Here is a 25,124-nt window from a genome sequence, read left to right as displayed (position 1 = left end):
CCATCTTCCCAAAAAAGAAAGATCACACAAATACTTGAAAGAATCTACCCCATATCTTCAATAATTTTAAGGTTATATTCTTGGGAGCTTTGTGTGGATGCATTTCCATTTGGAAGTTATCTCTGTATATCAGAGAAAAAGTCTAATTTTGGCTTACTCACCTGTGGGTAATAAAGAGGAACTATGTGATGCATTGTTCCAAATTTACTTGTAGTGTACAAAGAGTTTAAAGGTTCTGCTTTGAAACTAGTAACTAAATTGTAATTTAGTCCTATGTCCTATGATAGCATTAGATTATCCAAAGTTATAATTTATCAATGGAATTAAAGTTAAATAGATCCAAAATAAGACCAAAAAAAACTCAGTATCCCAGATAAAATATCATAGACTTGCATACATAAAAACTTATCCAGGAATGTTTATGGTCAGCTTTTATAGCCAAAATGGGTACACCAACATTAATATAAATATTAACTGCATATTAACTGCCCTTGCATCCTGCTGTTCTGAGTTTAGTTTTTCAGAGTGTTTAACCTTTAGGGATAGATTAGTTACATATAGTTTTTGGAGTGTGTTCATACCTTTATTTTGGCACGTAACATTCTATATCATTTCCCTATTGACAAATCCTCCTCCCTTTCCAGCAGTTATTTCCTTTTAAGTGGGGACTATTTTATTCACCTCTAAGTCCAGGGTCTAGCATAGTTCTGTGTATATCCAAGGTGCCCAATAAGTATTTATTAAATGAATAAATGAATGTTTCCATAGAAGCACTACGTAAGTATATGCTAAAAGATATGCATATATTTTGGATTTTGTTAAAGTGTTTGATTTTGTTTCCAAATTTGAGTTACATAGTTATTGGCTATATTTAAGACAAGATTTTTTATCATAAGATCCTTGAAGTCTGAAGTTATAATCCCTATAATCTTGTCATAATCCCCAACATAGAGATCCAAATTTATAAGGCTATCAAAAATATGTAAAAGGGGGGCGCCTGGGTGGCTCAGTGGGTTAAGCCGCTGCCTTCGGCTCAGGTCATGATCCCAGGTCCTGGGTTCGAGCCCCACATCGGGCTTTCTGCTCAGCGGGGAGCCTGCTTCCTCCTCTCTCTCTGCCTGCCTCTCTGCCTACTTGTGATTTCTCCCTGTCAAATAAATAAATAAAATTTAAAAAAAAATATGTAAAAGGTCAGGAAGTATAGAAATTACTATCTTCCTGAGAATTCCTGTTCACTTATAATGGATTTGGTTGGATAAGGGTGTCTTTAAAGTTTCATCTTAGTTCTTCTAAAGACCTGAAGGTATATTGTAGATTTTAAAAATACATATCTTCTAGACTTTAATTCATGTTTTCCATTTCTTTTGAGAAATAATAACAGAGCCTTAGTATAAAGACCACAGTGTTAAGTTGTTGGCAACAGATCTAAGGATAGAGTTATCGTGTGCTACGTACACGTATCCACAGATGTCACTGATGTTAAGCCTGAAAGGCTCAGAACTGTGTCATTGTGTTTGGATGAAAATGGCAAACTTGTAGGAGGCGAGAGAGGATATCTACAAGTGGCCAAGGGAGAATAACTACTTCTGAAGAAAATTCAGATAATTTTCTCTTGCAGCTAATCAATTTTCAATTTCAATTGTATTTTCATTGACCTTAGAGTTTATTTTTCAATATAGTAAATCATATAATCTATTAGAATACTTAAGTTTTTTATATTATAAAATTTTCTCTGTAGTTCCTTTTTATTTATTAAAATTATTTGTTTATAATATTACATATTTACTCATCTGAAGATTTTCCTAAATTCCCACCAATCTGAAGTGAATTTCTTTTTTTTTTTTTTTTTAAGATTTTTTATTTATTTGTCAGAGAGAGAGGGAGAGAGAGCAAGCACAGACAGACAGAATGGCAGGCAGAGGCAGAGGGAGAAGCAGGCTCCCCGCCAAGCAAGGAGCCCGATGTGGGACTCGATCCCAGGACGCTGGGATCATGACCTGAGCCGAAGGCAGCCACTTAACCAACTGAGCCACCCAGGCGTCCCTGAAGTGAATTTCTAAGTAGAGGAGACATCATTGTCCTTATATCCAAGCATAATTCAGCCAGTCATTGCTAGAGCAGTCACTAGAAACCAAAGCTGTTTGATAAAGTTAAATACTTTTGATTAATCACTGCTATCTTTGTGACCTTAGACAAGTTATTTCATCTTTCTAAAACTCAGCTTTCTCATCTAAAAAAATGGATATAATAAATTATCTTTGCCATAGGTTATAATGATCAAATGCAGTGATATTTATAGATATCTGAAATGTTTAGCACAGTAAAAATTACCTCTTCCCTTACCCGTTCTTCTTTGTCTCCTAGACCAGAGTGCTTTCTATTTTAAATTATTAATGATCATTATAATACCAAGTATAGGAAGGTATGAAATGATACTTCTGTACTATGTAACAATCTATACGGCTTTTAAAAATTTACATTAAGAATATTTTTAAATTAAAATTATTTTTTTAAAGTTTTTTTTTTATTTGTTTATTGACAGACAGAGCTCCTTGCCTTTTTACCTTCGCTTCTCCTCACCTCAACCTCCCTATTCTAGAGTGGCAGAGCTCCTAGGATATGGTATCCATGCATGAAGCCTCACTACACTATTAGAGCTTCCCTTGCCCTATTCTCTTGGCCTAACGCCTTTCTACAAACCCATCCCATTAGCTGTGAAATAGGAGGACCATTAGCATTCAGACACTTCATGGAACAGAAGAAGAGGTTCATTCCAATGTTGTAGACTATAGAATCTGTGAAGAATGAATTCTAGGATGCTCCCAAGTATGATAAAGATAATTGTTACCTGTTATACTTGGCTGCATTTAGTTGCATAAGTTAAGCAAGGGAAGTTGACCTGTCCTTTGTATTGTAACCTTAAGCATAACATGAACAAAATAGTCAAGTGTTAGGGCATGTACATAAAAAAGGGGGGTTCCCTAGGTTAAGTGGGTTAAGTGGGTTAAGCCTCTGCCTTCGGCTCAGGTCAAGATCTCAGAGTCCTGGGATCGAGCCCCGCATCAGGCTCTCTGCTCAGCAGGGAGCCTGCTCCCCACCCCTCCCGCCGCCACCCTCTCTGCCTGCCTCTCTGCCTGCTTGTGATCTCTCTCTCTGTCTGTCAAATAAATAAATTTTTTTAAAAAGAGGGGGACAGGGGGCGCCTGCGTGGCTCAGTGGGTTAAGCCGTTGCCTTCGGCTCAGGGCATGATCCCAGGTCCTGGGTTCGAGCCCCACATCGGGCTTTCTGCTCAGCAGGGAGCCTGCTTCCTCCTCTCTCTCTGCCTGCCTCTCTGCTTACTTGTGATTTCTCTCTGTCAAATAAATAAATAAAATCTTTAAAAAAAAAAAGTTAAAAAAAAAAAGGGGGACAGGTTACAGAGTATAGGTCAGAGATGTGGTTGTCATACATTTTTATTTTGATGGAAACTGAGATTTTTGCACTGCTGCTAAACACACATAATGTTTAGTGTGTGACTTAGGTTTCACAGTTTACATAGCTGATTGTTTCATCATTTGCATAATTAATATCATGCACTTTTGTCAGATATAAGATTATACATTTTCCTCTACCCCATGGCTCTGTTTTCATAGCTGACACAGTCAAACTCAATATGAATCAAACATAGTTTTGTTAACAGTAGCTATCATTTTCATATGTAAACATTATAGGTAAAATTTCCTAGGAATTGTAAATAAGTTTTAAAAAAAACCCCAAATCTTAAACAAAAAATCTAAACAAAAACCTCTTATTTCTTGGCATTTGTTGTTGTTGTTGTTGTTGTTGACTAGAATAGTCTCTCCTTTAGTAGAAGGGTTAACTAATGAATGACAGCTTGCTTACCTAGTATGAGTTACCTGCATCCTTTGTTTTACTGTTCCTTTTCTTGCTGATTTTCTTGGCATCTTTGGATGCTTTCCAATTTATTAGGAATTGTCTTTCCATATTTTTAATTTCTTTGCCATCGAGAAATTCTAGAGAAAAAAATAAATGTGTTAAAAAATACTATATATATACTTCTGGTTTAAGGCACATGAACTTAAATTACACCAGAGGCTGAAATAAATATCTTATAAAAATATCCTATTTCTACAACTTAGTTTTTGTTAAGCTTTTACTTATTTTTAATTATTTTTTTCTGATTTCAAAGAGAATGTATGCTTATTATAAACAACTGAAACATGGTGAAAAAAACATAAAAAGGCTCTGTAATTACTATCCATGACTCTCCTTAACTATCACCAACAAAGATAATCATTGTACACAATTTGATATATGGTTTCCTTTCTAGGGCCACATGTAAATTTCAATTTTTAAAAATAAGAATGTCATATTCAATAAAATTTAGATATTATCTATTCATTTCCATACTATGGTTATTATTCTTGAGAAAAAGCAAAACATATTTTATGTCAAGATGAACAAGAAATTTTGTACATTTAGCATGGTATTTTAAAAGCACATACATTAATAATGCTTATTATATCCCAGGCTTAACCAGCTGAGCCACCCAGGCGCTGCTATTACTTCCTAGGACATAGGATATGATAGGGACAACCCACAAAACTGGCCTCTTGGTTCTATGAAGATTTTAGCTATGTTTACGTTGTGTTCCTCTGAAAGAGTTTTAAAAAGTTGAGCATCTTAAATTACACAAAATTTAATTATATGTAAGATATTTGGAAAATACAAAAAAATGAGAAAAGAAAAAAATTAATATTGCCTGTATTCTACAACAAAAATAATCACTAAAACCCACTATCAGTATATTTTTAACATTTTTTTGTTTTTTATGTATGTGTATATATTATATAAGGTTGGAATTCTCTATTTATATAGTATTACATCCTAATTTTTATTATTGTATTATAATCATTTTACCATGTCTTTCTTTAAACACAATTTTTAATGGTTGATAGTATTCCATTGTATATGTATATATACTATATATACTATAAAATATCAAACTATTCCCTTATAGGACATTTTGTATTATATGTAATTACATGAATACATGTGGCCTTCATTTAATAAAAAGACTATAACAAAATTTGCTATATAGTAGTTTTTTAAGGTAATTACATATTTTTCTTTCATTATCCGTGTAATGTCTTCTACTGGATCCCAGAATGTGAAAAGGAAGTAGTAAAAATTTTTTAAATCATGTTCTTACAGGGAAAGTGACAGTATCCTGATACTGATTGCATTACTGAAAATATTTTTTTTAGATTTTATTTATTTATTTGATGCAGAGAGAGAGATCACAAGTAGGCAGAGTAGCAGGCAGAGAGAGAGGGGTAAGCAGGCTCCCTGCTGAGCAGAGAGCCCAATTCGGGGCTTGATCCCAGGACCCTGAGACCCCGACCTGAGCCGAAGGCAGAGGCTGAACCCACTGAACCACCCAGGTGCCCCGCACTACTGAAAATATTAACATTGCTACTTAAATATGATCCATAATATTGTTAGATCCTAAGTACAAAATAAAGTGATGAAACTGGAAATATAAACTAGAACCATAAACTCCAGAAGTATAATTGTTTCCATATATTGTCCCATGTACTTATTGTAACTGAAACTGGTACTCTCCAAATTATAATGTAAGAAATTGGCTAAATATTCTATTATCAAACATCTTTGTACTTACAATTTTATATTAAAGATCATTCTTTTATGCTTAGTTTTCCCAACCACTTGGATTTATTGCTATCTTTCCAGATTTGTTTTTATTAGTAATTGTATAATTTGTTAGTGTATTTTTGGGTGTTATATATGTAAACCAATATGTATTTTTAAAATGTTATAGGGGTGCCTGGGTGGCTCAGTGGGTTAAAGCCTCTGCCTTCGGCTCAGGTCATGATCCCAAGTCCTGGGATTGAGCCCCGCATCAGGCTCTCTGCTCAGCAGGGAGACTGCTTCCTTCTCTCTCTCTCTGCCTGTCTCTCTGCCTACCTGTGATCTCTGTCTGCCAAATAAATAAATAAAATCTTTAAAAAAATAAAAATAAAAAAAATAAAATAAAATATCTGTTATAGAGCTAAGGAATGAAAATCCAAATCTCTTACCATGATCCCTTTTTCCTCATGCTTATGATGCAGACAGAGCTGAGAAATGACTAGGAGACTGTGCCTTAGTTAGCTTGATTTCTTCTTTTAGAAAATAATCATGTAGAGGTGGTTCAGGAAGGGAAGCCAGGTAATGGACATAAGATCAAAGACCTATGAGATTTGTTTTAATGAGTTGTTGTTGTTTTTTTTTATAAAGATTTTTATTTATTCATTTGACAGAGAGAGATCACAAGTAGGCAGAGAAGAAGGCAGAGAGAGAGAAGGGGGAAGCAGGCTCCCCGCTGAGCAGAGCCCGATGCCGGACTCGATTCCAGGACCCTGAGAGATCATGACCTGAGCCGAAGGCAGAGGCTTTAACCCACTGAACCACCCAGGCGCTTTTTAATTAAAATTATTAACTTTTTAATTTTAATTCCAACTAGTTAGCACATGGTGTTAGATTAATTCTAAGTGTACAATGTAATGATTCAACAATTGTATATATTACTCAGTGCTCATCATGATAAGTACATTCTTTAATCCCTTTCACTTATTTCACCCATCCCTCCACCCATCTCCCTTCTGGTAACCATCAGTTTCTCCTCTGTAGTTAAGTGTTTGTTTTTTGGTTTGTTTCTCTCTTTCTCTCTTTTTTTTCCCCTCTTGCTTATTTGTTTTGTTTTTTTAATTCCACATATGAATGAAGTGATATGGTATTTGCTTTCTCAGACTGACTTATTTTGCTTAGCATTACACCCTCGAGCTCCATCCATGTTGTTGCAAATGGCAAAAGTTCATTCTTTTTTGTGGCTGAATAATATTCCATTGTATATATGTACCACATCTTCTTTATCCATTCATCTATCAATGGACACTTGGGCTACTTTAATAATATGGCTATTGTAGATAATGCTGCAATAAACATAAGGGTGTATGTATCCCTTTGAATTAGTTTTTGTGTATTTTGGGGTAAATACCCAGAAGTGTGATTACTGGATCATAGTTCTTTTTCTAACTTTTTTTTTTTAAAGATTTGATTTATTTATTTGACAGAGAGAGATCACAAGTAGGCAGAGAGGCAGGCAGAGAGAGAGAGGGAAGCAGGCTCCGCATTGAGCAGAGAGCCCGATGCAGGGCTCGATCCCAGGACCCTGAGATCATGACCTGAGCCGAAGACAGAGGCTTTAACCCACTGAGCCACCCAGGCACCCCCTTTTTCTAACTTTTTAATGAACTTCCAGATGGTATTCCACAGTGGCTGCCCCATTTGCTTTCCTACCAATAGTGCATGAGGGTTCTTTTTTCTCTACATCTCTGCCAACACTTGTTGTTTCTTGGAGTTTTTTTGTTTTTTGTTTTTAGCCATTCTGATAGCTGTGAGGTGATATCTTATTATAGGTCTGATTCATATTTCCCTGGTGATGAGCGATGTTGAGCATCTTTCATGTGTCTATTGGCCATCTGTATGTCTTCTCTGGAGGAATGTCTGTTCATGTCTTCTGCCCACTTTTTAATTGGATTATTTGTGGGTTTTTTGGTCTTGAATTGTATAAGTTCCTTATATATTTTGGATACTAATCCTTTTTTGGATATGTCATTTGCAAATATCTTCTCGACTCAGTAGATTGTCTTTTAGTTTGTTTCCTTTGTTGTGCAGAAGCTTTTTTTTAATATATGTGGTAGGAACATTTAACATGAGATCTACTTTGTAAACAAATTCTTTATTAAAAAAATACCTATTTTTGACTATAGGTACAACTTTGTACAGTAGACCTCTAGAGATTATTCATGTAGCTTCACTGAAACTTCATACCCACTGACTAGTAACTCCCCATTTACTCCTTCCTCCAGCCTCTAGCAACTACCCTTCTACTCTTTGATTCTATGAATGTGACTATTTTAGGTAGATCATATAAGTGGAATCATGCAGTATTTGTCTTTCTGTGATTGGCTTATTTTATTTAGCATAATGTCCTCAAGGTTCATTCATGTTGTCACATATTGCAGAATTTCATTCTGTTTTAAGGCTGAATAGTATTTTATTGTATATGTATCTACCATGTTATCTTTATCCATTCATCTGTCAATGGATAGTTAGGTTGTTTCTACATCTTGGCAATTGTGACTAGTGCTGCAGTGAACACAGAAGTGCTAATATCTCTTCAAAACCTTAATTTCAGTTCTTTTGAATGAATATACAGAACTGGGATTGCTAGATCATATAGTAGTTTTATTCTTAAATTCTGATGCACTGTCATACTGTTTTTCAAAGTCGCTGCACCATTTTGCATCCCCACCAGTACTGTACAAGGTTTAAATTTCTCTACATCCTCACCAACTCTTGTTGTCTTTTGGTTTTTTGATAACAGCCATCTGACAGGTGTGTGGTGATACCTCACTGTGGTTTTGATTTGCATTTCCCTGTTGATTAATGATATTAAGCATTTAAAAAATATACCTTTTGGCCATTTGTAGGTCTTTGGAGATGTGCCTTTTTAAATCCCTAGCCCATTTTAAAATCTAGTTATTAGATTTTGCTGTTGAGTTGTAGGAGTTCTGTATATGTTTTAAAGCTTAACCTCATATCAGATGTATAGTTTGCAAATATTTTCTCCCATTCTGTAGGTTGTCTTTTTACTCGACTATTTTCTTTACTGTGCATGAGCTTTTTAGTTTGATGTAGTATACTTGTTTGTTTTTATTTTTGTTGCCTGTGTTTTTTGGTGTCATGTCCATGAAATCACTGCCAAGACCAATAGCATGAAGGTTTCTCCTGTGTTTTCTTCTAGTTTTATAGTTTCAGGTCTTCTGTTTAAGTCTATAATCTGTTTTGAGTAGATTTCTTTTGCATGTGGATATCCAGTTTTCCCAACAATATTTGACTGTCCTTTCCCCACTGTGTATTCTTGGTACCCTTGTTGAAAATCATTTGACCATTTATGAATGGATTTATTTTTGAGCTTTCTATCCTATTCTGTTTGTATATTTGTCTTACACCAGTACTATACTGTTTTGATTGTTGTATTTTGTCATATACTTTGAAATCAGGAAGTGTGATGCCTTGGTTGATTTGGCTATTTGTGGTCTTTTGTGGTTGCATATGAATTTTAGTGAAATTTTGTGAAATTTTCAATTCTGTGATAACACCACTAGGATTTTGATAGTGATTGTACTGAATTTGTTGATTGCTTTAGGTATTATGGAAATTTTAACAATATTAAATTTTCTAGTTCATGAACATAAGATGTCTTTCCATTCATTTGTTAATTTCTTTCATTAGTGTCTTGTGGTTTTCAGTATACAATTCCTTTTTTTTTTCTTACCTTACTAGTTAAATTTATTTTTAGGTATTTTACTTTTTTTTTTTTAAGATTTTATTTATTTGACAGAGATTGTAAGTAGGCAGAGAGGCAGGCAGAGAGAGAGGAGGAAGCAGGCTCCCTGCTGAGCAGAGAGCCTGATGTGGGGCTCGATCCCAGGACCCTGAGATCATGACCCGAGCCGAAAGCAGAGGCTTTAACCCACTGAGCCACCCAGGTGCCCCGGTATTTTACTTTTTTGTGCTATTGTTTTCTTAATTCACTTTTCTGATGGTTCATTGTTACTGTGTCAATATGGCTTTAAAGATTGCTTTTGGTAATTGTTAATGGTCACACTAGATTATGAAGAAATTAATAAGGATTTTATTGAGAAAATCAACTGACAGTGTAATTTTTTTAATTATAAACTTTAAGGCACATTTTATTGTTTTGTAGAATTTCACTGGAGAAGTTAAAAATAAATTAACTTAATTGTCTCTGAAGGAGAAAGAACTTTTATTTTTTTATTTTTTTTATAAATCTTTTTTTTATAAAGATTTTATTTATTTATTTGACAGAGAGAGATCACAAGTAGACAGAGAGGCAGGCAGAGAGAGAGAGAGAGAGGGAAGCAGGCTCCCTGCTGAGCAGAGAGCCCGATGTGGGACTCGATCCCAGGACCCTGAGATCATGACCTGAGCCGAAGGCAGTGGCTTAACCCACTGAGCCACCCAGGCGCCCGAGAAAGAACTTTTAAAATATATTAAGGTGAAAGAAATTATGTTTAGAATAGGTTCAGTTTTTGGGTGAGGGCTGGTGTTGAATTTTATGAACACTTCAGTATTAATAAGGTATTTTGGTGTCCTTGCTATAATACTGCAAATATGCAAAATACTGGAATCCTTACCCTGGGTCTGGTTCTACCCTTTAAAGCCAGCAAGGCATAAATAGAGGAAAAGAAATGCTGCCTGTTCACTTTATAGATTTCAGATCTTGAAAAATTCACATTGCCCACACAGCATCATTCATTTGTGGGTATACTGCCAGTTCAGAAAGTCCCATTCTTTTAAACGATTTCCAACAATTCATATTCATGCATCCCTTAATGAGTTGTTCTTAACACAAAATTTGTTTTCACTCAGGCTAAGTAAACCAAATGTGTGGCTTGTCATTCTGTTTGGTGAGGACTGGGTTATTTACAAAACATGTCTTTCCTCAGTCTTTACTGGGACACATCAAACCAAGTCTTCAATTCATTTTTGGTTTTGGTTTTTCATTTAGGAAAAAAAAGCACATGAAAATAAGACAAGTTCTAGGGGTGCTTGGGTGGCTCAGTTGGTTGCAAGCATCTGCCTTTGGATCATAATCCCAGGATCCTGGGACTGAGCCCCATGTTGGGCTCCCTGCTCACCAGGGATCCTGCTTCTCCCTCTCCTTCTGCCTGTTCTCTCTCTCTCAAATTAAAAAAAAAAATCTAAAAAAAAAAAGATTAAAAAAAAGAAAGAAAGAAAAGACAAGCTAGAACCAAAGAGGAAAGACTGAAAGGACATATAATAAAGTGTTAACAGCAGATTTATGATGGGATGATGAATGACATTAATATTCTTTTCTTATTTTCTGCATTTTTATAAGAAATGTGTATTAATTTTAGGGGTGACTAGCGCACTTAGTTGGTAGAACCTGTGGCTCTTGATCTCAGGGTTGTAAGTTCAAGCCCCACATTGGGTATGGAGCCTACTTAAAATTAAAAAAAAAGGGAAATGTGTATTAATTTTATAATCGCAAAATATGTTTAGGAAAGATTTATTTTTAAAAAAATTTTGACTAAATCCTATTTATTTGGAAATCAGTACCTTCTCTTCACATCCTTTACTTCATTACCTATAGTACTATATAATGGGAAGTGTTCCCAGAAATGGTTCCATGAACATAGGAAGGTCCTTAAGCATCTAACATTAGTTGTATTTACTCTGCTTCCTAAGGAAAGTAGACTAATAGAATTGTGTGCGGTAAGCAGGAAGGGAAGGAGATGGAGAGCTGGGGGAATGTACATTATTGTAGATTCATTTGCACAACTTACAGAAATTACGCATGACTGTTTTCCTGGTGTATTTTCTGTTTCCTTCCTTTGGCTCGTGGGGTCAAGTGTGGGGGGCAGGGTGTGATCCTTGAATATGTATTTGAAAAATATTTGAAAAATAACATATTTTTATGTATTTTTTTTTAAATCTTGGATTTTTGTGATATACCCTTTGTCAACCTTTCCTCCCCCAAGAGAACCACAGCATAACATCATGATCAATCAAGGTTTACTACAGCTATGAGCTTTGAAATGGTTTTGCCATGCATTAGTTTTTTATACCCAAGTATATAGCATGTCACAGAAGTTCAGATATAGGAAACTGTTTCATGAATCTCCTTTGTGAGAAGGCAGTGTTTGTCTCTTTAATGTTGTGTAACTTGGTCCCTAGTGAAGAGCTGTGGTCTAGTATTCCCATAATCAGGCTGTTGTTATTTCTAAGGATCTCATAAAGGACTCCCTACCTTGCTCCCCTTTCAAATGAGAGGAATCCTGTACGTTCTTAGGGCAATTGTCAAGCAATGAATACTTTGATTAATTTTTATCTACAGATCCAAGAACTGAAGAGTCTCTTGGGATCTTCAGAGGATTTGTGCCAATGAGAATTTGACAAAAGGTCAGCAAGTTCTACACATTTTTCAAGAAAGGGTATGTGGTGCCTTAATTATTTCTGAACAACAGATATTTTTCATGTTTTATTTCTCAATTTTAAATTTGCTTTTACTTAAAATATTGAACTTAATATTGTACTTTCATAGATTCAGATATATTTATATTTTTCAAGGCTTGATATTAAATTAACTAAAAAGTTAACCACTTCTCTTTCTCTAGGAAAATTATATTAATATAATATAAATGTATACCCAGTGATTTGGACACCAGTATCAGTCTGTCTCTGTATTTAGGTTTGAGACAAACAGGATTTCCATTTAGATCCAGTCTCCACAGCTTCATCAACTTGTTCAGTAAAAATTCCAAATCCTATAATTAGAGAAGGAAAAGCAAGACACAAGTATTTCATAATCATCAATATTTCTTTCATACCAGTTAACTGTTTTTAAAGGTAATTACTGCTCTTCTAGCTAATTACTGTTTTTCTAGGTACTTAGAAGGTGTACCATAAATCTTTTTTGAATAAAATGGTCTATACTACTAATTGATCTTGTATACATCTAGGGGAATAACTTTTCTTTAGAATAAGGTGGTGAGAATTACAAAGCTAATGAAAATTCTGAAGAATAGCAACAGGCAAGCACCTATGATTCTTCCATTTGTTCTCCTCAAGCCAAGACCAAAATTATAGGATATAAAGGAAAATTTTAGGAAATACAAAGTATAGATTAATTCATACATGTTCTTAATTGCAAAGCTGAAAGTAATTGGCAGTGCATTGCTTGGTATTTTTTTTCCTGGTATCATTTCTTTACCTTCAAAGCTTAATATCTACTTATTTGTACCTTCTGTCTCATTCTTTGCTTGATCCATGTTTCTTGTTACTTAGATATTTCATTTTTCCATTTTTGGAAAACTTTTTTTTTTATAAGACTGCATTTATTCTTTAGATTTCAGAAAATAATTTTTTTGTGTTTAGTTTTGGCTTTTAGAGGGGGAGGGGAGGGGAGAGAGAGAGAGAGAGAGAGAGAATCTTAAGCAGTCTCCATACCTAGTGCAGAGCTCAGTGCCGGACTTGATCTCACAACCCTGAGTTCATGACCTGAGCCTAAAGTCAAGAGTTGGACACTTAACCGACTGAGCCACCTAGGTGCAGGCACCCCAGAAAATATTTATTTATTTATTTATTTATTTTACTATGAGTGCTGACAACAGTTCCCTTCCACATACTAAAAATCCCCACAAGGAGCACCTAGCTGGCTCAGTTAGTGGAGCATATGACTCTTGATCTCTGGGGGGTGAGTTCAAGCCCCATGTTGGATGTAGAACTTACATGGGGGAAAAAAAATCCCCACAGAACTCTTCCACATCATGGAAGTAACAAATTTGGAACATCCAGGAATATGCCTCTATCTACATGAAGGAATGGTATTTTAGGGGAATAATTACAAGGACAGCTGGGTGGGTATCTAGTATCCACTGCAGAGCACCTGGTAGTTCTCTTCATTTTTTTTGAGACCAATGTCTTCTTATATAAAATGGTAAAAATATTTCCAGTTCTACCTACTTCATTATTCAACAAAATACATATTGAATCATGGGCTAAGTTCTGTACTAGACTCTCAGATATCCAAAAAAGTAATTTGTGAAAAAAATATAGGGGTTTTAAAAAAAATAGACAAACCCTATCTTCCTGGCCCTGCTGTTTACTGTATGACCTTAGGCAAGTCTATGTTCTCACTTATAAAGTATGAAAGTTAGGATTAGTTGTCACATATAAATAAAGTGCCTGGAACAAAGCAGGTAACTAATAAATATGTTTTCTTTTTGTCTGTCCTACCACCTCTTATCTAATAACCTTTCTCTTAATTTTGATCAAGAGTGTAAAAATTGTTGTTGGGAAGAATAAGCTTCTGACTCACTGAGTAGTAGTTGATTTCTTATAAGAAAGCTGTCTTCAAAAGTTGTAACTTCATCTTTCAGTCTTGGGCCCTGGATTATTTCCTTTCCACAGCATTTGTTCAACAGCATTAGATACAGCCATGATTATTTTATGTGAGAGTTTCATTTAAGTATTTCTCTTAGTCTAAGACCTCTAAGGAAAGAATTGTGCATTGGATTTTTGTAGTGTTGAATATGATGCCATCACCCAAAAGTTGAGTAATAATAATAATAAGAAAACTTAAAATGTATATAGATAAAAAGAATCCTGTAGAGTTTTGTTAATTATTCCTCAGTTGATAAATGACCCACGACATACTCCCTCCAGTGTGTGTTTATTTAAGACTAAACTAATCCTTTGCTGAAATATGATTACCCTTTGGATACGCTCTGGTAGTTCATTGCCTTCCTGTCTTTAATAAAATGCTTTTGCTTTCCTGCCCTTCAATGTTACTAAAGGGAGCAGACAGTTTTCTGGACAGTCTCTGTTTGATAAATGATCATGTCAGGCTATCACTTAGAGGAGTGCTGCAAAATACCGAGGAACTGATTCTATTTCCCATGCAGGGCTGGTGCCCAACCTCCTATGTAGGCGCCTGCAGTAACTGGCAGTGCTTGCTCTACAGTTAATGATGGCCACTGATGAACCTGTATTTGACCAGCATGCTCCAATCTTTATTGGAAATGTCTGGTCCAACTGTCCTAACTAAATCTAAAGACAGCCATTTGTCATCCCCCTGACTGCTTGTCATCATCTGCCTGGGAAAATCTATAATTTTTGGCTTGTTTCTGACTAAACTGTGGAGTGAATAAATTTATCTTTGGGTTACTCTGCTTGTCAGGATCAATATTGAGCAGAGGTTGAATAAATTAGAAACTGGAAAAACATGACAGGCCATAGTGGTTTGTTCATTTGTGTCTTATAAATCAAATATTTAGTTTAGCTGAGAGGCAGGCACATCAAATTTTTTATTTCCACCATTCATTCTGAAGATGCTTTACTTCATGATAAATGGCCATCAGAAAACCAATGAAGTAAATCACTAATATATCTGACTGAGATGAACTTTTCAGATCATTTTATTGATTTAGCAAACTTTGCAGACATAAACACTGCAGGTAAAGATTTTTTTTAATATAACTTCTTTCAAATTTTTATACATTTTTGCAACGATGATGTTTATTTAATAAGTCATCAAGGTATGTAATATTGGCCTTAGTGAAGTTTATGGCTCATCAACTACTTATAGAAATGGAAGTTTTATTGTAAATGGTCAGTGAAGTTTTAATATTTTAATAGATTAATGAATACTTATTTAAAGGAGTTATAGGAAAGAATGCAAAGGAGTGTTAACCAAAAGTAAATGTCATTTAAACTAGAGCCCTCTGAATTTAAACTTTGGAGTATTGTTTGGCCTAAAACCTCTCTTTCTTCTCCTCAGTGGTTGACTTTGCTGTCTACTGGGGAGAACTAGGTCATTGCCCACAGTTTTCTCAGTTTTCGGTCTTTGGTCTCACACTTCTTCCATTCCTCTTTCCTATTTTTGTCAACAAAGGAAGAGTCCTATTTTTTTTTCTTCCAAACTAATCAGTCCTCTTGATCTTTTCCCTTCTCTAGGCCTTTTCTTCTTGGGGTATTCTTTCTCTTGCATTTACATTTCTAACCTTGCTCTCCTTTCATCCTGTCTCTTAAACCTACTATCGCTACACTTCTTGAAAGAGTAGTACAGCAGTGTTTATCAAACTTTTATGTGCTTAAGAATCACCTAGGGATCTCATTTATTAAATGCAGGTTCTGATATGTTTGGTCTGGAACAGAAGCTGAGATTCTGCATTTCTGGTGCTGATGCTGCTGGTCTTAGGACAACATTTGGAGTTACAAGGGTCTAGGCCACTGACTGTGCTTCCTCAATCACTGGGCACCCCTGCAGCCTGGTCCTCCTGAACAGGCACTGCTATCCTTATTACTGAGCCATACATTACCATCTCAGACTTTCTCAGTTTCTTTGGAGCATCTTTTCTTACTGACTGCTCTCTAATGGTATTTTTGCAGGCTCCCTGGATCCTGAATTAATCTCTGACTCTACAAGTAACAAACTTCTGACCATAGAAATCCCCAGTATATAAATAAGCTGTTCTATAAAAGTTGCTTTTGAGACTGGAGAAATCATTTCATAAAAAAGAGCTATACCAGTGGACTGTTACCTGAAATGACCCATGGAAACAACCTATTTAATTGAGAAAAAGCCTAAAGAATATCTGTGCAGCGACAATGTTATAAAGCCTCTCCAAGGACATAGTCCCTGTGGCAGATGTTCAGGGATCAATTCACTTACTTATTTTTCTAGAATCTACATTTATTTATTTCAAACTTGTTTTTCTTCCCTGGACCACAGCAGACTGTAAAATCATGGCTATAAAAACAATTGTCTAATAGACCATGATCTCCATTTATGTGCATACCTTTTACAGAAAAAGAATAGCCACATTGATGAAAATAGTAAAACATCTGTTACACTGAGGAAGGAAGGGTCATCTGTACATGACAGGAAGAACCATATTTTATGGGAAACTACATTGGGCATTTCACCAAATACTCTTCCCCTCATATCTAGACAATATCATTCATGATGGCCATTTAAGTGATCACATAACCAACATCTTAAAGACACCCATATTCTTCTGTCCATGGGCTCTGGCTTTATATATCCAATTGTCTATTTAATATTTTGTCTAGAAGACTATGAAGGCACCTCAAACTCTATATGACCAAAACTCATCATCTTCTCCCTCTCCACTGAACCTGATTCTTGAGTTCTCTATTTTCTGTTGTGCAAGGCAGAAGCCAGAGAATCATTCTTGACCTCTCCTTCTTCGATGCTCTGTATATCTAACTCACCACCAAGTTCTGTACACTTGATTTCCAAACAGCTCTCCAGAGCATCTACTTACTTCATCTCTACTCCAGCTCTATTCAAGTTTCTACCATCTCTCACTTCTTAACTAGTCTAGCCTCTTCCAAGCTATTCTCCACACTGTAGCTATGCTGGTCTTTTCAAAATGCTACTCTTCTTTTTTTTTTTTTTTAAGATTTTATTCATTTATTTGTCAGAGCGAGAGAGGGAGAGAGAGCGAGCACAGGCAGACAGAATGGCAGGCAGAGGCAGAGGGAGAAGCAGGCTCCCTGCCGAGCAACGAGTCTGATGTGGGAGTTGATCCCAGGATGCTGGGTTCATGACCTGGGCCGAAGGCAGCTGCTCAACCAACTGAGCCACCCAGGCATCCCTCAAAATGCTACTCTTTTGGGGCACCTGGGTGGCTCAGTGGGTTAAGCCTCTGCCTTTGATCTCAGGGTCCTGGGATCAAGCCCCACATCGAGCTCTCTGCTCAACAGGGAGCCTGCTTCTCCCCTCTCTCGGACTGCCTCTCTGCTTACTTGTGATCTCTCTGTGTCAAATAAATAATAAAATTTTTTTTCTTTTTCCTTTTCTTATTCCTTCCACAGAGCTCAAAAACTTTAAGTTGCCCTGCCAGAATTTTTGTTGTGGTTATATCTTTTCCTTTTAATTTTTCTTAACTATCTTTCTCATTGCTCAAACCTGAATCTTGATTGGAAGATTTGAAGTTATTTAACTATCCTTAGGGATAGTTATTTTTCTTTTTTTCACATTTCATGTATTTTTTTGGTAGCTGTATATAAGGAATCTATGGATGTCCATATAAAAGCAGTTGCTCTAAGTGCTAAAAACCTTGGATAATTATAGGGATTTTGTTAGGAGTCTCTAATGATGTCTACTTCTTTTTCCCCATGGCACAAAGCTGTCTGTTGTTGAAGACTTTGAGGAAGGATGTCAACGACCTTATGTGTGGCACATTGAGCTTTCTTTCCCATGGCACTGGGTTTGATGTCAGCAGCTTTAGGGCAGCTTCAGTCAGTGAGTATAAAGAATGGAAAAATAAAAGCAAAAAAAAAAAAATGGAGATAGTGACCCCAATAATACATTCCAAGAAACAAGTTAATATTCTGTAGCTAAACTTCAACATGTCCTTTTACTAAGTCATTGGAAGTTGATTTGAAATGGACCACAAAGAGTATGTTTATATTTTAATTGTTATTATCATTTTTAATTTAAATTTAAGTTGGTTAACAATAGTGTACTACTGGTTTCAGGAGTTTAGTAATGTATCATTTAGATGTAACACCCAGTGCTCATCCTAGCAAGTGCCCTCCTTAATGCCCATCACCCATTTAGCCCATTCAGCCACCCACCTCTCCTCCAGCAACCCTCAGTTTGTTCTCTAGACTTAAAAGTCTCTTATGGTTTGCCTCCCTCTCTGTTTTAAATCTTATTTTATTTTTCCTTCCCTTCCCCTGAGTTCATCTGTTTTGTTTCTTAAATTCCACATGAGTAAAATCATACATTTGTCTTTCTCTGACTGGCTAGTTCTGCTTCGTGTAATACACTCAAGTTCCATCCATGTTGTTGCAAATAGCAATTGCATTCTTTTTCATCTCTGATTAATATGCCATTGTGTATATATACCACATCTTCTTTATCCATTCATCAGTTGATGGACCTTTGGGCTCCTTCCATAATTTGGCTGTTGTTGATCGTCATCTACTAATGTTGGGTAGTTCTATTTTTAACATTTTGAAAGAGGAACCTCCATACTGTTTTCCAGAGGGGCTATACCATGTTGCATTTCCACCAACAACACAAGAGCACATTTTAAATGAACCCTGGGCAAGTCTATATTCACTCTTCCAAGAAGATATGCAGGGCATTTTAAATTGCTTGTCTTTTTTGCTGGAAGAAAAAGAACTTGAAATTTCATCCTTACTTCCTGGATATCTTCGCTTTATGGGAGGAAAAAGCAACTTTTGGCATAGTCCAGCATCTGGAACTTGCTGAATGGTTTATATTCTTTCTGCAGATGGTTGAATATTTTTTTTTAAGATTTTTTTTTAAATTTATTTGACAGACCGATCACAAGTAGGCAGAGAAGCAGGCAGAGAGAGACAGGAGGAGGAGACAGGCTCCCCGCTGAGCAGAGAGCCCGATGCAGGACTCTATCCCAGGACCCTGAGATCATGACCTGAGCCGAAGGCAGAGGCTTTAACCACTGAGCCATCCAGGCACCCCAATATTTTTAATTTTTTGATTATTCATTCATTCTGTAATCACACAGTAGGTACCTGTTATGTGCCAGCACTCACTGGGCTGAACTCTAGGGAATTCTGAAATAACAAAAATTCTTTGCTCTTAAATGCTCTCAGTCTAATGGGAGATATGGTGATATATGATAACAGAATTCTATTAACCAGGTATTCCTTACCAGTCATTCAGTCATTTTTAAATTGGATTTTTTTAAAATCAAAGCAATGCAATCAACACTGTTAAAAAATAAGACCATGGGGTGCTTGGGTTGCTCTGTGGGTTAAGCCTCTGCCTCTGGCTCAGGTCATGATCTCAGGGTCCTGGGATCAAGCCCTGCATCGAGCTCTCTGCTCAGCAGGGAGCCTGCTTCCCCCTCTCTCTCTGCCTGCTGCTCTGCCTACTTGTGATCTCTCTCTCGCTGTCAAATAAATAAATAAAATCTTTAAATAAAAAAAAGACCTTAAGTTTTATAACAAAACTTAAAGAGAAACTGAGGACTTATAAAAAACCACTTTCAGTTTCTGACCTGGGCCGGTTCACCCCTCCTTAGGCAACCTGGTGGTCCCCCGCTCCCGGGAGGTCACCATATTGATGCCGAACTTAGTGCGGACACCCGATCGGCATAGTGCTCTACAGCCCAGAACTCCTGGGCTCAAGCGATCCTCCTGCCTCAGCCTCCCGAGTAGCTGGGACTACAGGCGCGCGCCACCGTGCCCGGCCCACTTTCAGTTTCTATAGCTATTCCTATACATACTTACCTCTACATTACTAAATAACAGGTGTTATTTATTGATTTTTAAATCTTAGATAATTATCTACTGAATTCCTACTATGGAACATGATGATATAATTCTTGTAAGTACCACTCCAAACCCTAATAAACTTCCCTTCCTCAATGCTGTCAATAGAGTTAAATTAAAATTGTTGATATGATTAGTATTTATTGACTATGTAATTAAGCTCACTTAAATGTTATTCAAAGTTAAATCACATAATACACTATGATTGTTTTTTATTTTCCCTGGAGTTAAATATTGGTTGATTATTTGCTTATTTTTATATGTATTTATTACCAATTCAGCCTGCTACAACCTGGGCTGGTAAACTATTCTAAGACTTCACTTCAGATTTACTTCATATTCATTCTGGGAATTTCTTTTTACTTTCTCCTGCTTCCTAGATCCTGTGTCTTCCCTTTTCCTAGTTTTCTATCCTGTTTAGATGAAATTCATTCTTTAAGAGGTGCCTGAGAAAGGGACATAAGTTTTTTTGAAAGCTTGCATGTTCAAAGATATTTTATACCTCATAATTGATTGAAAATTAATGGAGTATATAATTCTAGGTTTAGAATATTTCTATCTCAAAATTTTGGAGACATATTTCTACTGTGTTCCAGATTAAAAAATCTGATGATTCTGATTCCATTTTGATTCTTTGTATTATTATCCTTTTTTCCCTCTGTCAAATTCCTTAGGAATTCTTTACTCCTGGTGTCCTAAAAACTTTTAAGGATGGACCTGGTTATGTATCATTTTCCATCCACTGTGCTGGCATTTGGGAGACTTGTTTCAATCTGGCAATTCATGTCCTTTGGTTTTGGAAGTTTTTCCAATATTAGTTTAAGATTAACTTTATGGAGCTGTAATTTACATAAAACAATATGCATCCATTAAAATACTAACTCCTATACATTCATATAACAGTCACTATAACCAAGACAAAATATTTTCATTATTCTGTAAGATTCACTCCTGGCCCATTCCAGTCAACCTTTTTCGCATTCCTGTTCAAACATTTGTTTTTACTTTTCAAGAGTTTCATATAAGTGGAGTCATACAGTATGTACTCTTTTTTGTCTAACTTATTTCACTCGATATACTGTTTTCTAATTTGTCCATGTTGTTGTGTCCATCAATAGCAATTCATTCATTCTTATTGTTGGGTGATATTCTATGGTACAAAATATAGCTTTTCTTATCTATTTCCCATCTGAGGGCAACTTGGTTGTTTCTAAAATTACAAATAAAATTATTATAAAGAATTGCATACAGATATTTGTGTGAACATAGGTTTCTATTTCATTTGGATAAATACCTAAAAATGGGTTTGCTGAGTCATATTTATTTACATTAGTAAAAAGTATATATTTAACTTTATAAGAAACCGTCAAACTATTTTCCAAAGAGGTGTGCCTTTTAGATTTTCCTCAGCAATTAATGAGAAACCCAGTTGCTCCAGATCCAATCAAAAATTGGTGTTAATGGGGTCGGAGGAGATAGTCCAAGATGGTGGAGGAATAGGAGAACTTAGTTTCATCTGGTCCCAGGAATTCAGCTGGATAGCTATAAATCATCCAGCACACCTGTGAATGCAACTGGAGATCTAAGAAAAAGAATAGCTGCAACATTGCAAATAGAAAAACAACCATTTTCTGCAAAAGTGACAAGACAGAGAACTCACCTCAAAAAAAGAGAACAAGAGGCAGTACTGACTGCCAGGGACCTAATCAGTATGGATATGAACAAGATGTTAGAAGAACTAAAATCTAATCAAGTCAAAATTAAAAAGGCTATTAATGAGATGCAATAAAAATGGAGGCTCTAAACACTAGGATAAATGAGGTAGAAGAGAGAATTAGTGATATAGAAGACAAAGGGATGGAGAATAAAGACACTGAGAAAAAGAGAGATAAACAACTACTGGATCACAAGGGGAGAATTTGAAGATAAGTGATACCATAAAGTGAAACAATTTTAGAATAATAGGGATCCCAGAAGAAGAGGGATGGAGGAAGGGAGAGGTGCAGAAGGTATATTGGATAAAATCATAGCAGAGAACTTCCCTAATCTGGGGAAGGAAGCAAGCATTCAAGTCCAGAACACACAGAGAACCCCCTCAAAATCAATAAAATAGGTCAACACCTCGACATATAATAGTGAAACTTGCAAATCTCAGCGACAAAGAGAAAATCCTGAAAGCAGCTCGGGACAAGAGGTCCATAACTTGTAAGGATAGAAACATTAGACTGGCAGCAGATGTACCACAGAGACTTAGCAGGGCAGAAAGGACTGCCATGATATAGTCAGGTACTAAATGAGAAAAATACGCAGTCAAGAATATTTTATCCAGCAAGGATGTCATTCAAAAACAGAAGAAGCTTCCAGGACAAACAGAAACTAAAAGAATTTGTGATCACTAAAAAGGCCCTCAAGAAATGTTAAGAGGGATCCTTTAAGTGAAGAGAGAGCCCAAAAGTAACATAGACCAGAAAGGAACAGAGACAATATACAGAAACAGTGACTTGACATGTAATACATTGTAACTAAATTCACACCTTTGAGTAGTTACTCTGAATGTTAATGGGTTAAATGCCCCAATCAAAAGACATAGGATATGAGATTGAATAAGAAAGCAAAACCCATTGATATGTTGTATGCAAGAGACTCATTTTAGACACAAAGACACCTCCAGATTGAAATTAAGAAGGTGGAAAACCATTTATTATGCTAATGGACATCAAAAAAAAGCATCGGTGGCCATCCCTTTTATCAGACAAATTAGGTTTTATTTTTTTTTAAAGATTTTTATTTATTTATTTGACAGAGAGAAATCACAAGTAGGCAGAGAGGCAGGCAGAGAGAGAGGAGGAAGCAGGCTCCCTGCTGAGCAGAAAGCCCAATGTGGGGCTCGAACCCAGGGCCTGGGATCATGACCTGAGCCAAAGGCAGTGGCTTAACCCACTGAGCCACCCAGGCGCCCCACAAATTAGGTTTTAAACCAAAAGATGAGGAAGGACACTATATCATAATTAAAGCATCTATCCAACAAGGAGATCTAACAATTGTAAATAGTTATGCCCCTAACATGGGAGCAGCCAGTTATATAAGCCAATTAGTAACAAAACTAAAGAAATACATTGATAACAATATAATAGTAGTAGGGGATTGTAATACCCCCACTCACTGCACTGAACAGATCATCTCAGCAGAATGGAAAGGAAACAGGGGCCCTGAATGACACACTGAATCTGATGGACTTCACAGATATATTCAGAACTTTCCATTCTAAAGCAAAAGAATACACATTCTTTTCAAGTCCACTTGGAACATTCTCTAGACTAGATCACATATTAGGTCTCAAATCAGATCTCAACCAGTACCAAAAGATTGAGATCATTCCCTGCATATTTTCAGACCACAATGCTTTGAAACTGGAACTCAATCACAAGAGGAATTTGGAAAGAACTCAAATACATGGAGGCTAAAGAGCATCATACTAAAGAATGAATGGGTCAACCAGGAAATTGAAGAAGAATTTAAAGAGTTCATGGAAACAAATGAAAATGAAAACACGACTGTATTCCAAAACCAAAGGCAGTCCAAAGATGGAACAATATAACAATACAAGCCTTTCTCAAGAAACAAGTAAGTTCTCAAATACACAACCTAACCTTACACTTAAAGGAGCTAGAGAAAGAACAGCAAATAAGGCCTAAACCTAGCAGGAGGAGAAAATTAATAAAGATCAGAGCAGATATCAATGAAATAGAAACCAAAAGAACAGTAGAACAGATCAAGGAAACTAAGAGCTGGTTCTTTGAAAGAATTAATAAGATTGATAAACCCCTAGCCAGACTTATCAAAAAGAAAAGAGAAAGGACCCAAATAAATAAAATCATGAATGAAAGAGAACAGATCATGACCAACACCAAAGAAATACAAACAGTTATAAGAACATATTATGAGCAACTATATGCTAAAAAATGAGGCAATCTGAAAGAAACAGATGCATTCCTAGGGACCTATAAACTACAAAACCGAATGAAGAAGAAATAGAAAACCTGAAGAGACCCATAACCAGCAAGGAAATTGAAGCAGTAATCAAAAATCTCCCAACAAACCAGAGACCAGGGTTTCCAGGGGGAATTCTACCAAACTTTTAAAAAAGAATGAATATCTATTCTTCTGAAACTATTTCAAAAAATAGAAATGGAAGGAGAACTTCCAAACTCTATAAGGCCAACATTGCCTTGATCCCAAAACCAAAGACCCCACAAAAAAGGAGAATTACAGACCAATATCCCTGATGATCATGGATGCCAAAATTCTTACCAAAATCCTAGTCAAGGGGATCCAACAACCCATTAAGAGGAGTATTCATCATGACCAAGTGGGATTTAATTCCTGGGCTGCAAGGGTGGTTTAGCCTCCACAAATTAATCAATGTGATACACTACATTAATAAAAGAAAGGACGAGAGCCATATGATCCTCTCAATAGATGCAGAAAAAGCATTTGACCAAGTACAGCATCCTATTTTGATCAAAACTCTTCAGAGTGTAGGGATAGAGAGTATGTACCTCAGTATTATAAAAGCCATATGTCAAAAGAACACAGCAAATGTCATTCTCAATGCGGAAAAATTGAGAGCTTTTCCCCTAAGGTCAGGAACATGGCAGGGAAGTCCATTGCCACCACTGTTATTCAACATAGTACTAGAAGTCCTAGCCTCAGCAATCAGACAACAAAAAGAAATAAATCCATCTGAATTGGCAAAGTCAAATTTCCACTCTTTGCAGATGACATATTCTCCATGAAAAACCCAAAAGACTCCACACCAAAATGTTAGAACTCATACAGGGATGTATGTAGGAATGAAACATGGCAGGATATAAAATCAATAAACAGAAATCAGTTGTATTTCTATACACTAACAATGAGACAGGAGAGAGAGAAATTAATGAGTCAATCCCATTAACAATTGCAATAAAACTCACAAGATACCTAGGAAAAAACCTAACCAAAGACGCAAAGTATCTGTACTCAAAAAACTACAGAACACTCATGAAAGAAATGGGAGACTGACACAAAGAAATGGAAAGATGTTCAATGCTCATGGATTGGAAGAACAAATATCTTTAAAATGTCCATGCTACTTAGAACAGTCTAT

General features: G+C 36.0%; 2 protein-coding genes across 4 annotated transcripts in view; one reads left to right on the top strand and one right to left on the bottom strand.

Moving 5' to 3' along the window:
* Nucleotides 1-25,124, top strand: part of CSPP1 (centrosome and spindle pole associated protein 1) — a 281,804-nt gene that overhangs the window by 37,477 nt on the left and 219,203 nt on the right. Inside the window, exon 2 of the mRNA XM_047725298.1 lies at nt 12,015-12,111. The gene's annotated coding sequence lies outside the window, so the exon portion shown is untranslated. The remainder of the gene's footprint in view (nt 1-12,014; nt 12,112-25,124) is intronic.
* Nucleotides 1-25,124, bottom strand: part of PPP1R42 (protein phosphatase 1 regulatory subunit 42) — a 59,352-nt gene that overhangs the window by 6,523 nt on the left and 27,705 nt on the right. For 2 of the 3 annotated variants that reach the window (XM_047725316.1, XM_047725315.1), the window contains exons 6-7: nt 12,327-12,444; nt 3,884-4,014 (exon numbers count right to left, since the gene is read on the bottom strand). In XM_047725316.1, coding sequence (XP_047581272.1) covers nt 3,884-4,014; nt 12,327-12,444 — 249 coding nt within the window. Of the gene's footprint in view, nt 1-3,883; nt 4,015-12,326; nt 12,445-21,384; nt 21,538-25,124 lie in introns of those variants that run through there. The other variant, XM_047725318.1, reaches the window with a different exon arrangement.

This window comes from Lutra lutra, chromosome 4 (assembly GCF_902655055.1).
Source record: "Lutra lutra chromosome 4, mLutLut1.2, whole genome shotgun sequence".
Classification (NCBI taxonomy): domain Eukaryota; kingdom Metazoa; phylum Chordata; class Mammalia; order Carnivora; family Mustelidae; genus Lutra; species Lutra lutra.
This window is presented reverse-complemented; position numbering and strand designations above follow the sequence as displayed.